Genomic DNA, 13,755 nt, shown 5'->3' on the forward strand with positions numbered 1-13,755 from the left:
AGTGGCTCAGGTAGTGCAGCTCATCCAGGATGGCACATCAATGCAAGTTGTGGCAAGAAGGTTTGCTGTGTCTGTCAGGGTAGTGTCCAGAGCATGGAGGCGCTACCAGGAGACAGGCCAGTACATCAGGAGACGTGGAGGAGGCCATAGGAGGGCAACAACCCAGCAGCAGGACCGCTACCTCCGCCTTTGTGCAAGAAGGAGCAGGAGGAGCACTGCCAGAGCCCTGCAAAATTACCTCCAGCAGGCCACAAATGTGCATGTGTCTGCTCAAACGGTCAGAAACAGACCATCAGGGTGGTATGAGGGCCCGACATCCAAAGGTGGGGGTTGTGCTTACAGCCCAACACCGTGCAGGACGTTTGGCATTTGAAAGCAGGTTCACACTGAGCATGTGACAGAGTCCGGAGACGCCGTGGAGAACGTTCTGCTGCCTGCAACATCCTCCAGCATGACCGGTTTGGCGGTGGGTCAGTCATGGTGTGGGGTGGCATTTCTTTGGGGGGCCGCACAGCCCTCCATGTGCTCGCCAGAGGTAGCCTGACTGCCATTAGGTACCGAGATGAGATCCTCAGACCCCTTGTGAGACCATATGCTGGTGCGGTTGGCCCTGGGCTCCTCCTGGGTTCCTCCTAATGCAAGACAATGCTAGACCTCATGTGGCTGGAGTGTGTCAGCAGTTCCTGCAAGAGCATTGATGCTATGGACTGGCCCGCCCGTTCCCCAGACCTGAATCCAATTGAGCACATCTGGGACATCATGTCTCGCTCCATCCACCAACGCCACGTTGCACCACAGACTGTCCAGGACTTGGCGGATGCTTTAGTCCAGGTCTGGTTGGAGATCCCTCAGGAGACCATCCGCCACCTCATCAGGAGCATGCACAGGCATTGTAGGGAGGTCATACAGGCACGTGGAGGCCACACACACTACTGAGCCTAATTTTGACTTGTTTAAAGGACATTACATCAAAGTTGGATCAGCCTGTAGTGTGGTTTTCCACTTTAATTTTGAGTGTGACTCCAAATCCAGACCTCCATGGGTTGATAAATTTGATTTCCATTGATCATTTGTGTGTTCAGCACATTCAACTATGTAAAGAAAAAATTATTTCATAAGAATATTTCATTCATTCAGATCTAGGATGTGTTATTTTAGTAGTGTTCCCTTTATTTTTTTGAGCAGTGTATATTTAATGGGGCGGCAGGGTAGCCTAGCGGTTAGAGCGTTGGACTAGCAGCCGAAAGGTTGCAAGTTCAAATCCCCGAGCTGACAAGGTACAATCTGTCGTTCTGCCCCTAACCCACTGTCCCTAGGCAGTCATTGAAAATAAGAATTTGTTCTTAACTGACTTGCCTAGTTAAATAAAGGTAAAATAAAAAAATAAAAAATACATTCGAAAATTGAAAAAGAGATTGAAATGTATACAGAAAAATGAGAAGAAGAAAAAAACTCCCCCTCCCCCCCAAAAAAAGCTGAATATTTACACAGGACAAAAACAAACACGTCTTGCTGCTACGCCATCTTGGAAAATATGTGATGATGATGATGAAGGGGGAGATTGAATACAATATACAACGGGGTTGGCAACTAGGTTTGGCCAATTTTTTCCTGAGCTTGTAGCTAGTCGGCAGGCCAGAACATATTTAGCCTATTAGCAAATAGCCTACTAGCTGCCCAATTTATAGCCCTACACCACACATGTAGTAGCCTACACACTCTTTTAATGCAAACCTACAGAACCTGCTCCCAAACAGCACAGATGTAAGATTTTATTTTTCACTGTAGAAGCACTGGTCCTCTTAAATTGTAATTCCAAGTAGCAAAAATATTTAGGATCATATGACGGTCTGCTCTGCCATTTCTCCCCTTCACACCAGGGCTGTCAAAAATATATGGTTGCTATAAGACAAATGGGAAAATAATGGATCTGTGAAAAAAGTATAAAATAGCTCCCCACTACCAATGTAATGTTTACATTTAATGTATTCCTTGAACGCTGACCACAGCCCTTCTGAAAATACATTTACATTTTTTCCAACCTGCTTCATGTATTCAATTTCAAATTTGGCTCCAAGTGCAGCTTTACCTCCGGGCTATTATGACACATCTGGCAGTTCCTTCTCCGTATGTTCCTAGCAGAGGTTGAGTCTTCTAGTAGTTAGCCTCGGTTAGCCTCAGGTATTCGGTGGTGTCCGTTATTTTGCTACACTCAGTGTGTGGGAGGGATACAACACAGCCCTGTGGTAGGCTAGGAGGAGCTTTCGCAATACTTCATAGACCCTTTAAATTATTTTAGATCCATGAAGCTGCATTAAGAAGTGTCTACAGGTAAGCATATGGGCTGATTTTGGACTGGACAATAGAATTTGCAGGTTGTTCACAGAGAGGGGAGGGAGGGAGGTCGGGAAAGGATGTACAGTACATGAGGTGGAAGAGGCACTCACCTTGTTGCCTGTCCCGGCACAGCAGATGCCAAGGGCCATTGCGGCCCCGCAGCGCACATGGGGGTTGTAGCTCTCTGACAGGAGGGACACCACACTAGGGCACTGCTCTGGGGTCCTGTACACACACAAAGAAAGAGAAAGACATTGAAATTCAGTTACGCTCATTGTTATTTACATCAAACATCCGAGCAACGGTCCTGAGCCTTGCAAACAATGTAAATAGGCCTAATAAAAATCCATTACTAATCATCATCATTATAATTATGATGAACCGTCTCAGCCATCATTGAAGAGACTGGGGTTTTATGAACATTGCAGGTCATTCTATAAGAATGAATCCAATTGGCACCAGGTCCAAGGCTTTAATATCATTATAGAATAATTGTACAGGCGACAGGTGGCTCAAAACTACAGCACATCATAAGGAATTGTCACAACCTAATCCTGAACCGGTGTTGGAGGGGGGAACATGGGGGGCATGTGTGCTGTGTGAAATAGGGGCAGTGATTTATAGGTCTGACACCTCTCAAAGTCTTCATGCATTTTATCTGGGTGTGCTGCATGGGAAAGGGAAAACATTGTGCTTAACCATTTTGCTAGATTGAAATCTATGGCTTGAAGTATAATGGCATGAGTCTAGCGCAGAATGGAGAACAAAAATCCTCTGCTAAGTATAAATTGTTATTTCTTTGCTTACTTAAGTGAGGACTGAGCAAAGTCAACTAAGACGTACAGCAGGGGCGACGCCAGGCTCTTAACTCGTTCACTTTGTCAAAATCCCTTTTAGTCTTACAAAAAGAACAAGCACACAAACATCCACCCAACAGTCAAAGTTAATAAAATTATGTTTTTTATTAAATAATTAATGACACCCTCATTTAGGTGATGGGATTTTTGCAGAAAACTGCCAACTTAGTGTATTTTGGCAGAATATTACACCAAGTCTAACACCACCAGGGTAATGAAGTGAATAGTCTGGCTAACCCTTCCACTACACTACCTTCGACCATCTTGTGTTTCACGTGTAACTGCCAGGGCTTCTTCCACATCACATTTTCCTGGCTTCCACGGGCCCAACCGTCTCACTATGAGGAGCCTCCTCACATATTCGTTTTGAACCAAGACTCAAAAACCTTTTACAAACTCTCCCAAGTCCAGGCAGCTGTGTCAAGATGGTTTCTTTAAACAATTTACACAAGGTGATTATGGTCAATCCTCCTCCCATCCTAACCCGCTGCCTTCCCTGTTCAGGTTGGGACATTAGAACCCTTACAGGAGTATGGGGTGAGAATATAGAGGTAAGAGCAGTGTGGGGTGTACGGGCAGAGACCAGGGGATGTAGATTTGGGACCCTAACCTCTTGTAACTGCATCTTTACGTAGCACTTAATGTGCCGTTAGGGTAAGGGCCATTTGCAATTAGGCGCTTGAGATGCGAATTGAATTTAACTTCTTCGAGATAGGGGGCGCTCTTAATTTTTGGATAAAAAAACGTTCCCGTTTTAAACAAGATATTTTGTCACGAAAAGATGCTCGACTATGCATGTAATTGACAGTTTGGAAAGAAAAAACTGACGTTTCCAAAACTGCAAATATATTATCTGTGAGTGCCCCAGAACTAATGCTACAGGCGAAACCAAGATGAAATTTCATACAGGAAATGGTCCAGATTTTGAATGCCCTGTGTTCCAAAGTCTCCTTATATGGCTGTGAATGCGCCAGGAATGAGCCTGCACTTTCTGTCGTTTCCCCAAGGTGTCTGCAGCATTGTGACGTATTTGTAGGCATATCATTGGAAGATTGACCATAAGAGACTACATTTACCAGGTGTCCGCCCGGTGTCCTCAGTCAAAATTATTGTGTAATCTCCAGGTCCATGCGCGTTCCATTTTCTTCAGAGGAGAAACCAAACTGCCACGAATGATTTATCATCGATAGATATGTGAAAAACACCTTGAGGATTGATTCTAAACAACGTTTGCCATGTTTCTGTCGATATTATTGTAATGACTTAATTTTCAGGTTTTTTCTTACCCAAACGTGATGAACAAAACGGAGCGATTTGTCCTACACAAATAATATTTTTGGAAAAACGGAACATTTGCTATCTAACAGAGTCTCCTCATTGAAAACATCTGAAGTTCTTCAAAGGTAAATGATTTTATTTGAATGCTTTTCTTGTTTTTGTGAAAATGTTGGATGCTGAATACTAGGCTTAATGCTATGCTAGGCTATCAATTCTCTTACACAAATGCTTGTTTAGCTATGGTTCAAAAGCATATTTTGAAAATCTGAGATGACAGTGTTGTTAACAAAAGGCTAAGCTTGAGAGCAAATATATTTATTTCATTTCATTTGCGATTTTCATGAATAGTTAACGTTGCGTTATGGTAATGAACTTGAGGCTATAAATAGGATCCCGGATACGGGATTGCTCGTCGCAACAGGTTAATGGGCTCTGTTCTAGGAGGAATGCAGCGGGACCAGATAGAGAAGGAAAATCTGGGCTACTCGACTCTTGCTGGGACAAGACAGGTAGGTCTTAGAGGACACACATGGCCGACGATCTGCCAAAAACAGTCGGTGGCCAACCATCACATGCGAGCAGTCTCCATCTTTCCCAATTCTTCTAAAGTTGCAGATGGCTTTCAACCTTGAACCACTCATAACGTGAGGGGAAATTAAAGTGACATTTAAAAAAAAAAAAATACAAATGTGCTGTCGATTGTAGCCTGTACTGTGTGTTCCAGTGTATCTTTTAGTGAAAATTCCTGCCGACAGTTAGCCAAACCTGTCAGCTAAATTAAATGTTTAATGAATCATATTTGGTCACAAAAAAAAGGAATGCAATAAATTACAACTGGCATGGAATAATACTGCCTGAGAAAGAGGGATTTCCTCTGAAGTAATGACATAACTGTACAAGTCTCTCAAATCAGTATAATGTGTGCTATATTACCAGTGTTGGAAATGTATTACGGTATAGCCTGTAATGTCTTGAATTAGGGAGTCTCTCAGGCACAGACATGGTTGAAACCATAGAGGAGCAAATAATTGACAATGGAATGAGGTAAGCACATCATATTGAGCGTGTTATACAGCTTGCTATGCTGTGAAAGGTGGTTGATAAGACCAACATTGCTTCGGCATGAACAGTGAAACCGATCAGATTACCATGCGTCTTCAGATTTCCCAGAAAGGTTTGGTTCCTTGTAATGGTAATTGGGAGTCTATCAGTCAGGTATTAATCGTCATTCACTCAAAAAAAAATGCTGGGAGGTAAACCAATCCTCTATAAAACAGACTCCTCAGCTTTCTCCAAAAAACAGGCCTCATCGTCGATGACTCCCATGCCACTAAGTCACAAAAACGTCACATTTGCCACTCTCTCCCAGAAATGTGACGCTTTGCTGCAATTGAAGAGGTCCTTTGCTTCTCAGAGAAAACAAAACCTTATTGGTTTGAAGGAGTGAAGAGGTCAGGAGGAATAAAGATGGATCCCTGTTGCCGGACACTGAATACAATGTACACATTCATATGGTTGCGCTCCCACTCAGAACATATTTTAGCCTGATTAGACTTATAAAAACAAACTTATGAAAACAACATAGGAGTAGTTCACGAAAACTGTCAGAATGCGTTGATGTTTGTGAGTTGCGCCGTCTTGATTTTACACACAATTAAAAAACTAGCCTCTAACCAACCCTAACACAAACAAGCAGGAAAAATAGAGTGATTTGACTTCAGCTTTTATCGGAGTAGAATCGGCTCGCTGTAATCAAATGCTAAATGAAGCACCTTAGGGTACTCGGAAAGGGTCTGAAACACTGTTTCAGTGTCAATGATAAAGCCCAGAAGGTTCTATGCACAGAAATCGAAAAACCTCCCAGGGTCATTCATTCAGTCTTCTCCATTAATGCAGTGGTGAATTCCGGCGGCCTAATGTCAACCTGGCCTGTTTGGATTTAGCATCTCATCTCAACTGGCCAACCAGGGCTTTCATTGATCACAAATGGCAAATCTCTAGAAGATCTGGATTGCCTTTCAATTTCGCCAGCAGGGATATGAGATGCTATTCTGGTACATATATGACTACCACTAATCTATTCTTGGATCAACCGCAACTTGTAGAGAGTAGAGCGAGACCTGTGAAGCCAAACACAGGCTTTGTGGATAGGGTCGTCAGGTAGCCTGTAAATTAGCCTGTCGTAGCCTGTCGATTGTATGTCAAAACAAAACATTCCTGCCAGTGCCAAAATTGTCAATGCCACAATTCTCATCCATCAAGCTAATGTTTACAAAATATGAATGAGGGTGTGGTAAAATAAGAACTTGCCAATGATCCAATGCTTTCTAAATGTAAGGTTTACGACCATTGTGGCAATGCAATGGCTTGAGGTTGAATGTGCCTTTCGCTTTGCTACTTGCAGATAAATAACTAAAAATTTAGAGCCATTCATAAACAGTTAAACGGAATGCTCCAGGAGTTAGCTGTACATTCTGACCGTGAGTGTAAGATATGTCTTTGTGTGTGCGCACACACAAACTAGGGTTCAGCGATATTTACGAGTACCGGATATCAAAGATGATTGACAGCCATCATCGATGGTGACGACATTGTGATGTGACAGACGATGCACTTTATAACCTATTTCAACTTGACTAGCAGCACGCAGTAGAGATATGACCTGGTAGCTCAAAGCAGGGCCATGCAAAGTGGCCTATTCCTTTGCAGCCTGCATAACATATCAATAAATATGTTAAACAATTTACAAATGCAAGAGAAGAATGTAGACAAAGCTAAGATTTTCACCAAAGCAGTGTAAAATGTCCAGTCAGAAAATATATATATATTTTTTTCTCTCAATGTCAGATGATCTGGTCCATATAACCCAACACCATATAGCTGACTCTATAAAAGCCCCATTTTGTATTTTCTGTCCATTTGATATAAATGACCATTTTTATGCATGCTGGCTTTCTCCCACCGTGCTACTTCATGATTAAACAATAATTTTAGCCAACGGCGATCTACGGTCTCTCAAAAAGTTTTAGGTTGTTACTGAATAACTTAAAAACATGATAGGGCTAAGGTAATAATGAGAGAGGTAGAACAAACAATAGCAAGATAGATTTTTCTAACGAGTAGTTTGAACAAATCTTTCAGTTGAGCAAAGCTTAGTCTATTACAAGATAAATGTATGCATCCCTCCTACTTGTTGAAGAACATAAAACCTACTAATTAAAATAGCTTATCAAAAGCAATAAGGGGATACTTCGGGATTTTGGCAATGAAGCCCAATGATCTCATTTTTATGTCTCTGTGTGCAGTTTGAAGGAAGTCGCGTAATGACTGCATGACATTAAGGCTTGTCCGGGGCAAGTAAAAAATTTATAAATTGCTGGACAACTAGAAAATAGATTTTATTTTTTTATACAAAATTGCACATAAATATCAAAGAATTACTCCAGTAATGTGGCAGTGCATGGTTGAGTAAATTGCCCATATTCCTATAGCTTATTTCAATAGACATAATATATTTACACAAAGCAGAAGGTAGAGAGAGCGAAGAGTTTCAACAAAGCAGCGCAAAATATGCGGTCAGTAAATAAGTTGGTTTTTTTCTCTCTCTCAAATGATCTGGGCCAATAGCCAAAGTCAATTTCCTCTCCATTTGATATGATGACTGGCCTATTGCACTACTCTTTCAATTTAATCAAGGAGGCAAACTGGTGCGGGCCCAAAAAGGTGACACTTTTTTTTTGTTGCACTGAAACATGCAAAAAAAATCCTGCTAGGGGGAAATGCAGGTTAACTAATTAAACAACAAATAATATTATCTACATGATCAGTCTCTGTGTAAAATAAGTGGTTCATGTGAACCTAAAAATGTAAAGAAAGCAATCCAATGTTATTTTTGCCTAGACATTACTAAATGACACTCAAGTCTTGAGAAAAAAACAATACACTAATATTGCAGTTAGCCATGACAGCCTTTATAATATAACACTTGTGACCACACACACACACACACATCTAAATATTGCACTTGGGGAAAAAAACATCTCAAGTAGAAATAGAATGAAACAAATAGGCATTCTATTTTTGCTCTATTATAGTGGCCACTATAGTAGACATCAATGTGTGCAAAAATATCATTCACTGAGTAAAAAAAGTAATAATTCCCCCTCACACACACAAGTGTTACTGTCAAGTTCAACACAACAAAAGCAATATCTTTGGGCTACACTATTAGATTGTAGAACAGATGTCCACAGCAGGCAGAAAGTGTACAATGTGCCAGCAGAGCATGATAACATTTGTTGGAATAATTGATCTCTTTCAGGCAGAGTACACCTGGGATACCCCTCTTTATCCAATGTATTGAGAAAGAGGGAAAGTGTGTGGTGTTCCTTTTCACCTCTATAGTGGCATCCAGCTTAAGCCAGGCCCGGCTCCAGCTACACTTAACTGTTTAACAAGCAATACCTAATTTTCACCTAATTCTCTCATTCTGAAAAATAACCACATACTGTTAGGATGGAAAATAGAACGAGTCAAAATTCACCCAAGGCTGAAAATGGCAAAAGAACGTTGGCTAAACTGTAACACTAGCGCGAGCCCAAAGCAAATTCATGGAATCAAAAGCTCGCAGAGCCCGTTTTGACTGGAGAGACGCTTAGAATTCCATTTCGCCTAAATGGCACAATTTTTTTTATCGCTTTTTATATTACCACTACAATATGTTCTTAGGATGAAACTGAAAAATAACTTGTGTAGAAAGTAAACATCCGCACCTCAATGGTGCCAAGTGTGATTACGTCTGCATAATGAGGAAGTAGGAATAAAATGGCAACTTCTGACTATTTCTGGTTTAGCGTTTAACGACGAGATACTCTGCCCAGCCTTACATAATTAGAAAGAGGAGATTATCATGATTAAAATGGTGTCCGACTTGAAAAACAGCTAAATATACACATCGCGAGATATTTCACGAAATACACTAGCATGCCTCTCCATAGGAAAACAACCGGGGGAACTCAGCGTTCCAAGGGCAAAAGGTATTTCGGGGCTAGCGTTTGATGACAACGGAATACACTGTCCAGTCTTACATAATTAGAACGAGGAGATTGTCATGTTTAAAATGGTATCCAATTATTTTGCTAAAGAGACATAGCTATATTTCTCTATAGTAAATAATGGGACGACCTCAAGAGTTCCATGAGTACATTTTTGTTGTTTATTTTTAATTATAAACAACGTGGGGAGATCTCCATTGTCAACAATAGGAAAGCACGCATTGTGACGTAGAACAATAAACTGGGAATCAAACGTTCGGAAGGCGAGTTAGTGCCACGGTGCTCAATAGCGCTAATAGGAGCTGGCAGGGGGGAAAATGCCCTAAAATAAGGCCTGTGTTTTCGTGATTACTTCAAAACTATGGCAGGCAGCTGGGACATATTATAATATTATAAAACTGGGCTCCACGGTGGATGCAAATTTTTGATCAGAACAAAGCAGTTAAATGTAGTGTCTAGCCTAATACTGTAGAAGGAAAAGATGAGTTCACAGATAGCTCGTAACTAGTTAACATTTCACACAGATTGCCATGGTCCAGTAAGCAACTAATGTGTTATAACTTGAGTAAAGGCAAGGAGTCATATAATGTTACCAGTTAATACTATAGCGAATTGGTTAGGTTACTAAAGTTAGCTCATCTGATGTTGCTGTTTGACTTTATTACCAGCTCATTTTAATTTTTAAACCAACTCAATTATTTGATCAGTTAAATTGCCTAATGTTGCTCAACATTTCTCTGTCTAGCAAATGGATAATTCAATCCAGCTAGCAAGATACTTAACAATGGTAACAATACTTGTTCCACCACACTTTCTCCCTCACCCCGTCATGATCAAACAATGAATGAATCTAACAATGAATGAATCTAACAGAGTTCAGAAAGTTGTTGTTTTTGAATAACCCCAAATCATGAGACAGAAGAAACAATAGCAAGATATAAAAATATGAACAAACCTTACAGTCGAGCATTGCATTATAAGACAGAAATTATGCATGCGAGGCCGAAAGAAAATCTCTCCTTGCCGAAATGAAATATCATAAAAGCATTGAGACACATTGAAGTAATTTATTTCCCCAAATTATTCTTAGAAAGGTGTTTAATGTCCTTAAAATTTTAGCTTTCAAAAATGTAAATAATTACGTAAATCAGAGTAGGCTATTCTCAATCACAGATGTATTTTGAATGACATATTTTAGGCCACAAGAAGTTAAATTGAGCAAACAATACCAAGATGGAAAAATATAACGAAGATTCCAATGAAAACTTAGGCTATAGTTGAGGAAAATATATGATTATTATTATTATTATTATTATTATTATTATTATTATTATTATATTATTCTAGCAATATGCAACCTACCTACAAAGCATATAAACTCAGCAAAAAAAGAAGGACCCTGTCAGGACCCTGTCAAAGATAATTTGTAAAAATCCAAATAACTTCACAGATCTTCATTGTAAAGGGTTTAAACACGGTTTCCCATGCTTGTTCAATGAACCATAAACAATTAATGAACATGCACAGTAGGCAATTAAGGTCACAGTTATGAAAACTTAGGACACTAAAGAGGCCTTTCTACTGACTCTGAAAAACACCAAAAGAAAGATGCCCAGGGTCCCTGCTCATCTGCGTGAACGTGCCTTAGGCATGCTGCAAGGAGGCAGGAGGACTGCAGATATGACCAGGGCAATAAATTGCAATGTCTGTACTGTGAGACGCCTAAGACAGCGCTACAGGGAGACAGGACGGACAGCTGATCGTCCTCACAGTGGCAGACCATGTGTAACAACACCTGCACAGGTCGGTACATCCGAACATCACACCTGCGGGACAGGTACAGCATGGCAACAACTGCCTGAGTTACACCAGGAACGCACAATCCCTCCATCAGTGCTCAGACTGTCCGCAATAGGCTGAGAGAGGCTGGACTGAGGGCTTGTAGGCCTGTTGTAAAGGCAGATCTTCACCAGACATCATCTGCAACAACGTCACATATGGGCACAAACCCACCATCGCTGGACCAGACAGGACTGGCAAAAAGTGCTCTTCACTGATGAGTCACGGTTTTGTCTCACCAGGGGAAATGGTTGGATTCGCGTTTATTGTCAAAGGAATGAGCGTTACACTGAGGCCTGAACTCTGGAGCGGGATCGATTTGGAGGTGGACGGTCCGTCATGGTCTGGGGCGGTGTATCACAGCATCATCGGACTGAGCTTGTCGTCATTGTAGGCAATCTCCACGCTGTGCGTAACAGGGAAGACATCCTCCTCCCTTATGTGGTACCCTTCCTGCAGGCTCATCCTGACATGACCCTCCAGCATGACAATGCCACCAGCCATACTGCTCGTTCTGTGCGTGATTTCCTGCAAGACAGGAATGTGTTCTGCCATGGCCAGAAAAGAGCCTGAATCTTAATCCCATTGAGCACGCCTGGGACCTGTTGGATTGGAGGGTGAGGGCTAGAGCCATTCCCCCCAGAAATGTCCGTGAACCTACAGGTGCCTTGGTGGAAGAGTGGGGTAACATCTCACAGCAAGAACTGGCAAATCTGGTGCAGTCCATAAGGAGGAGATGCACTGCATTACTTAATGCAGGTGGTGGCCTCACCAGATACTGACTGTTACTTTTGATTTAGACCCCCCCCCCCTTGTTCAAGGACACATTCTTCCATTTCTGCTAGTCTTGTTCAGAACTTGTTCAGTTTATGTCTCAATTGTTGAATCTTGTTATGTTCATACAAATATTTACACAAGTTTGCTGAAAATAAACGCAGTTGACAGTGAGAGGATATTTCTTTTTTTTGCTGAGTTTAGTAGCCTAGGCCTAAATACAGAGCAGGGTGAGGCAAATATGCAAATCAGTTTAAAATGATTAAAACATGCAAATCAGTTCATAATTATCCAGTTTTGAGGACGGCACAGTTGCTCTGCAGCCCATGATGATTTACTACAACCCATCACAAGCCGCACAGCCAGCAAGCCTCGCTGACTGTCACTTGCTCAATCTGCGCGCTTCATTCCACACAGACACAAATACAACCAGATAGGAAATGTGTAGTAGCCTAGGCCTTTGTGCTACAGCTCCACCAGAGTGGAATAGGCTATTCAAAAAGATTTGGCTGCATTAAATATGTCACAAGCTAGGTTTCCATCCAATTGGCGGCAGATTTTTATGCAAGTATTCTAAAATCCACACCAAAGATGTTTGTCCATCTAATTGACTTGTTGCAGATAAAAGGTTACGCGCTGTTGGATACAGTGCAAGTATAGGCTACATGATGAGATCATGAACAAAAGAAAGATAATTTTAGTAGTCATACGGCAGCCAAGAATCGATGATCATGTCACCAGAATAAGACCCTCGATATTTACTGGAAATGAACATCAGTAAACATCAACCTTGCACTTTCATTGCCCTGTGAAGTTCATCCTAATTTATTTAATCTGTAACCTAACAGAAAACATGCTTTCCCAATCAGTGGTAGTGGGTGGATCACACGGCATCGCATGACTTCAAGTTTACTTCGATATGGTTATTATATCAATATTTGAGCATGAAAGCATTTCCACCAACATCTTTCACATAATTAATTTTAGACTCAAAAAGATCCCATTGTGTCTAGCGTATTTTGTTTTGAGGAATATTTGGGAATTTTACCGAAAAATGTTCTGTTACCATCAGAACTTTTTTTTATCCGACGTGTACTTTACTATCATAAAAAGGTTGGAAGAAATCTTGGTTAAGGTCATGATTCCTCTCCTCCCTCGCCCATATATGCAAGTTTGAGGAAGCAGTCTTTTTTGGGGGGCATCTAGGGGACGATAACATCATCTATGGGCAAGTGCGGAACATTCTTTCAGATCCCTTCTATGTACTTCACACATTTTTAGTCACCATTTTGGGCAATGGTGTTAAAGTATTATTTTTGGGATGGCGACTTCAGCTTTCAGACAAGTAAAGAATCTGTCCTACTTGTCCAAAATGGCAAAAAAGGTTTGTCAAGCCCCGGACTGGAAGTGCTATCAGAGCCATGGTCTTGTGCCTTGCACACAAACATAAATAGGCTTAACAAAAATCCATTACTAATATAATATTTTTTTCTCTGACCCGTCTCATCCATCTTTGAATGGGGCCATCTTTGAAGAGAATGAGGTCATATCAACATTGCGGGTCATTCTAGAAGAATTCATCCAATTGCACCAGGTCCATGGCTTATAATATCATT

The 13,755-nt window shown here is 41.2% G+C and overlaps 1 protein-coding gene across 1 annotated transcript in view; it reads right to left on the minus strand.

Annotated features, from left to right (window-relative positions):
- LOC112250611 (26S proteasome non-ATPase regulatory subunit 1) overlaps positions 1-13,755 on the minus strand; it is a 122,925-nt gene that overhangs the window by 51,993 nt on the left and 57,177 nt on the right. The window contains exon 17 of the mRNA XM_042321921.1: positions 2,448-2,562. Within this exon, the coding sequence (XP_042177855.1) occupies positions 2,448-2,562 (115 nt within the window). The remainder of the gene's footprint in view (positions 1-2,447; positions 2,563-13,755) is intronic.

Source organism: Oncorhynchus tshawytscha, linkage group LG05, assembly GCF_018296145.1.
Source record: "Oncorhynchus tshawytscha isolate Ot180627B linkage group LG05, Otsh_v2.0, whole genome shotgun sequence".
NCBI classification, from domain to species: domain Eukaryota; kingdom Metazoa; phylum Chordata; class Actinopteri; order Salmoniformes; family Salmonidae; genus Oncorhynchus; species Oncorhynchus tshawytscha.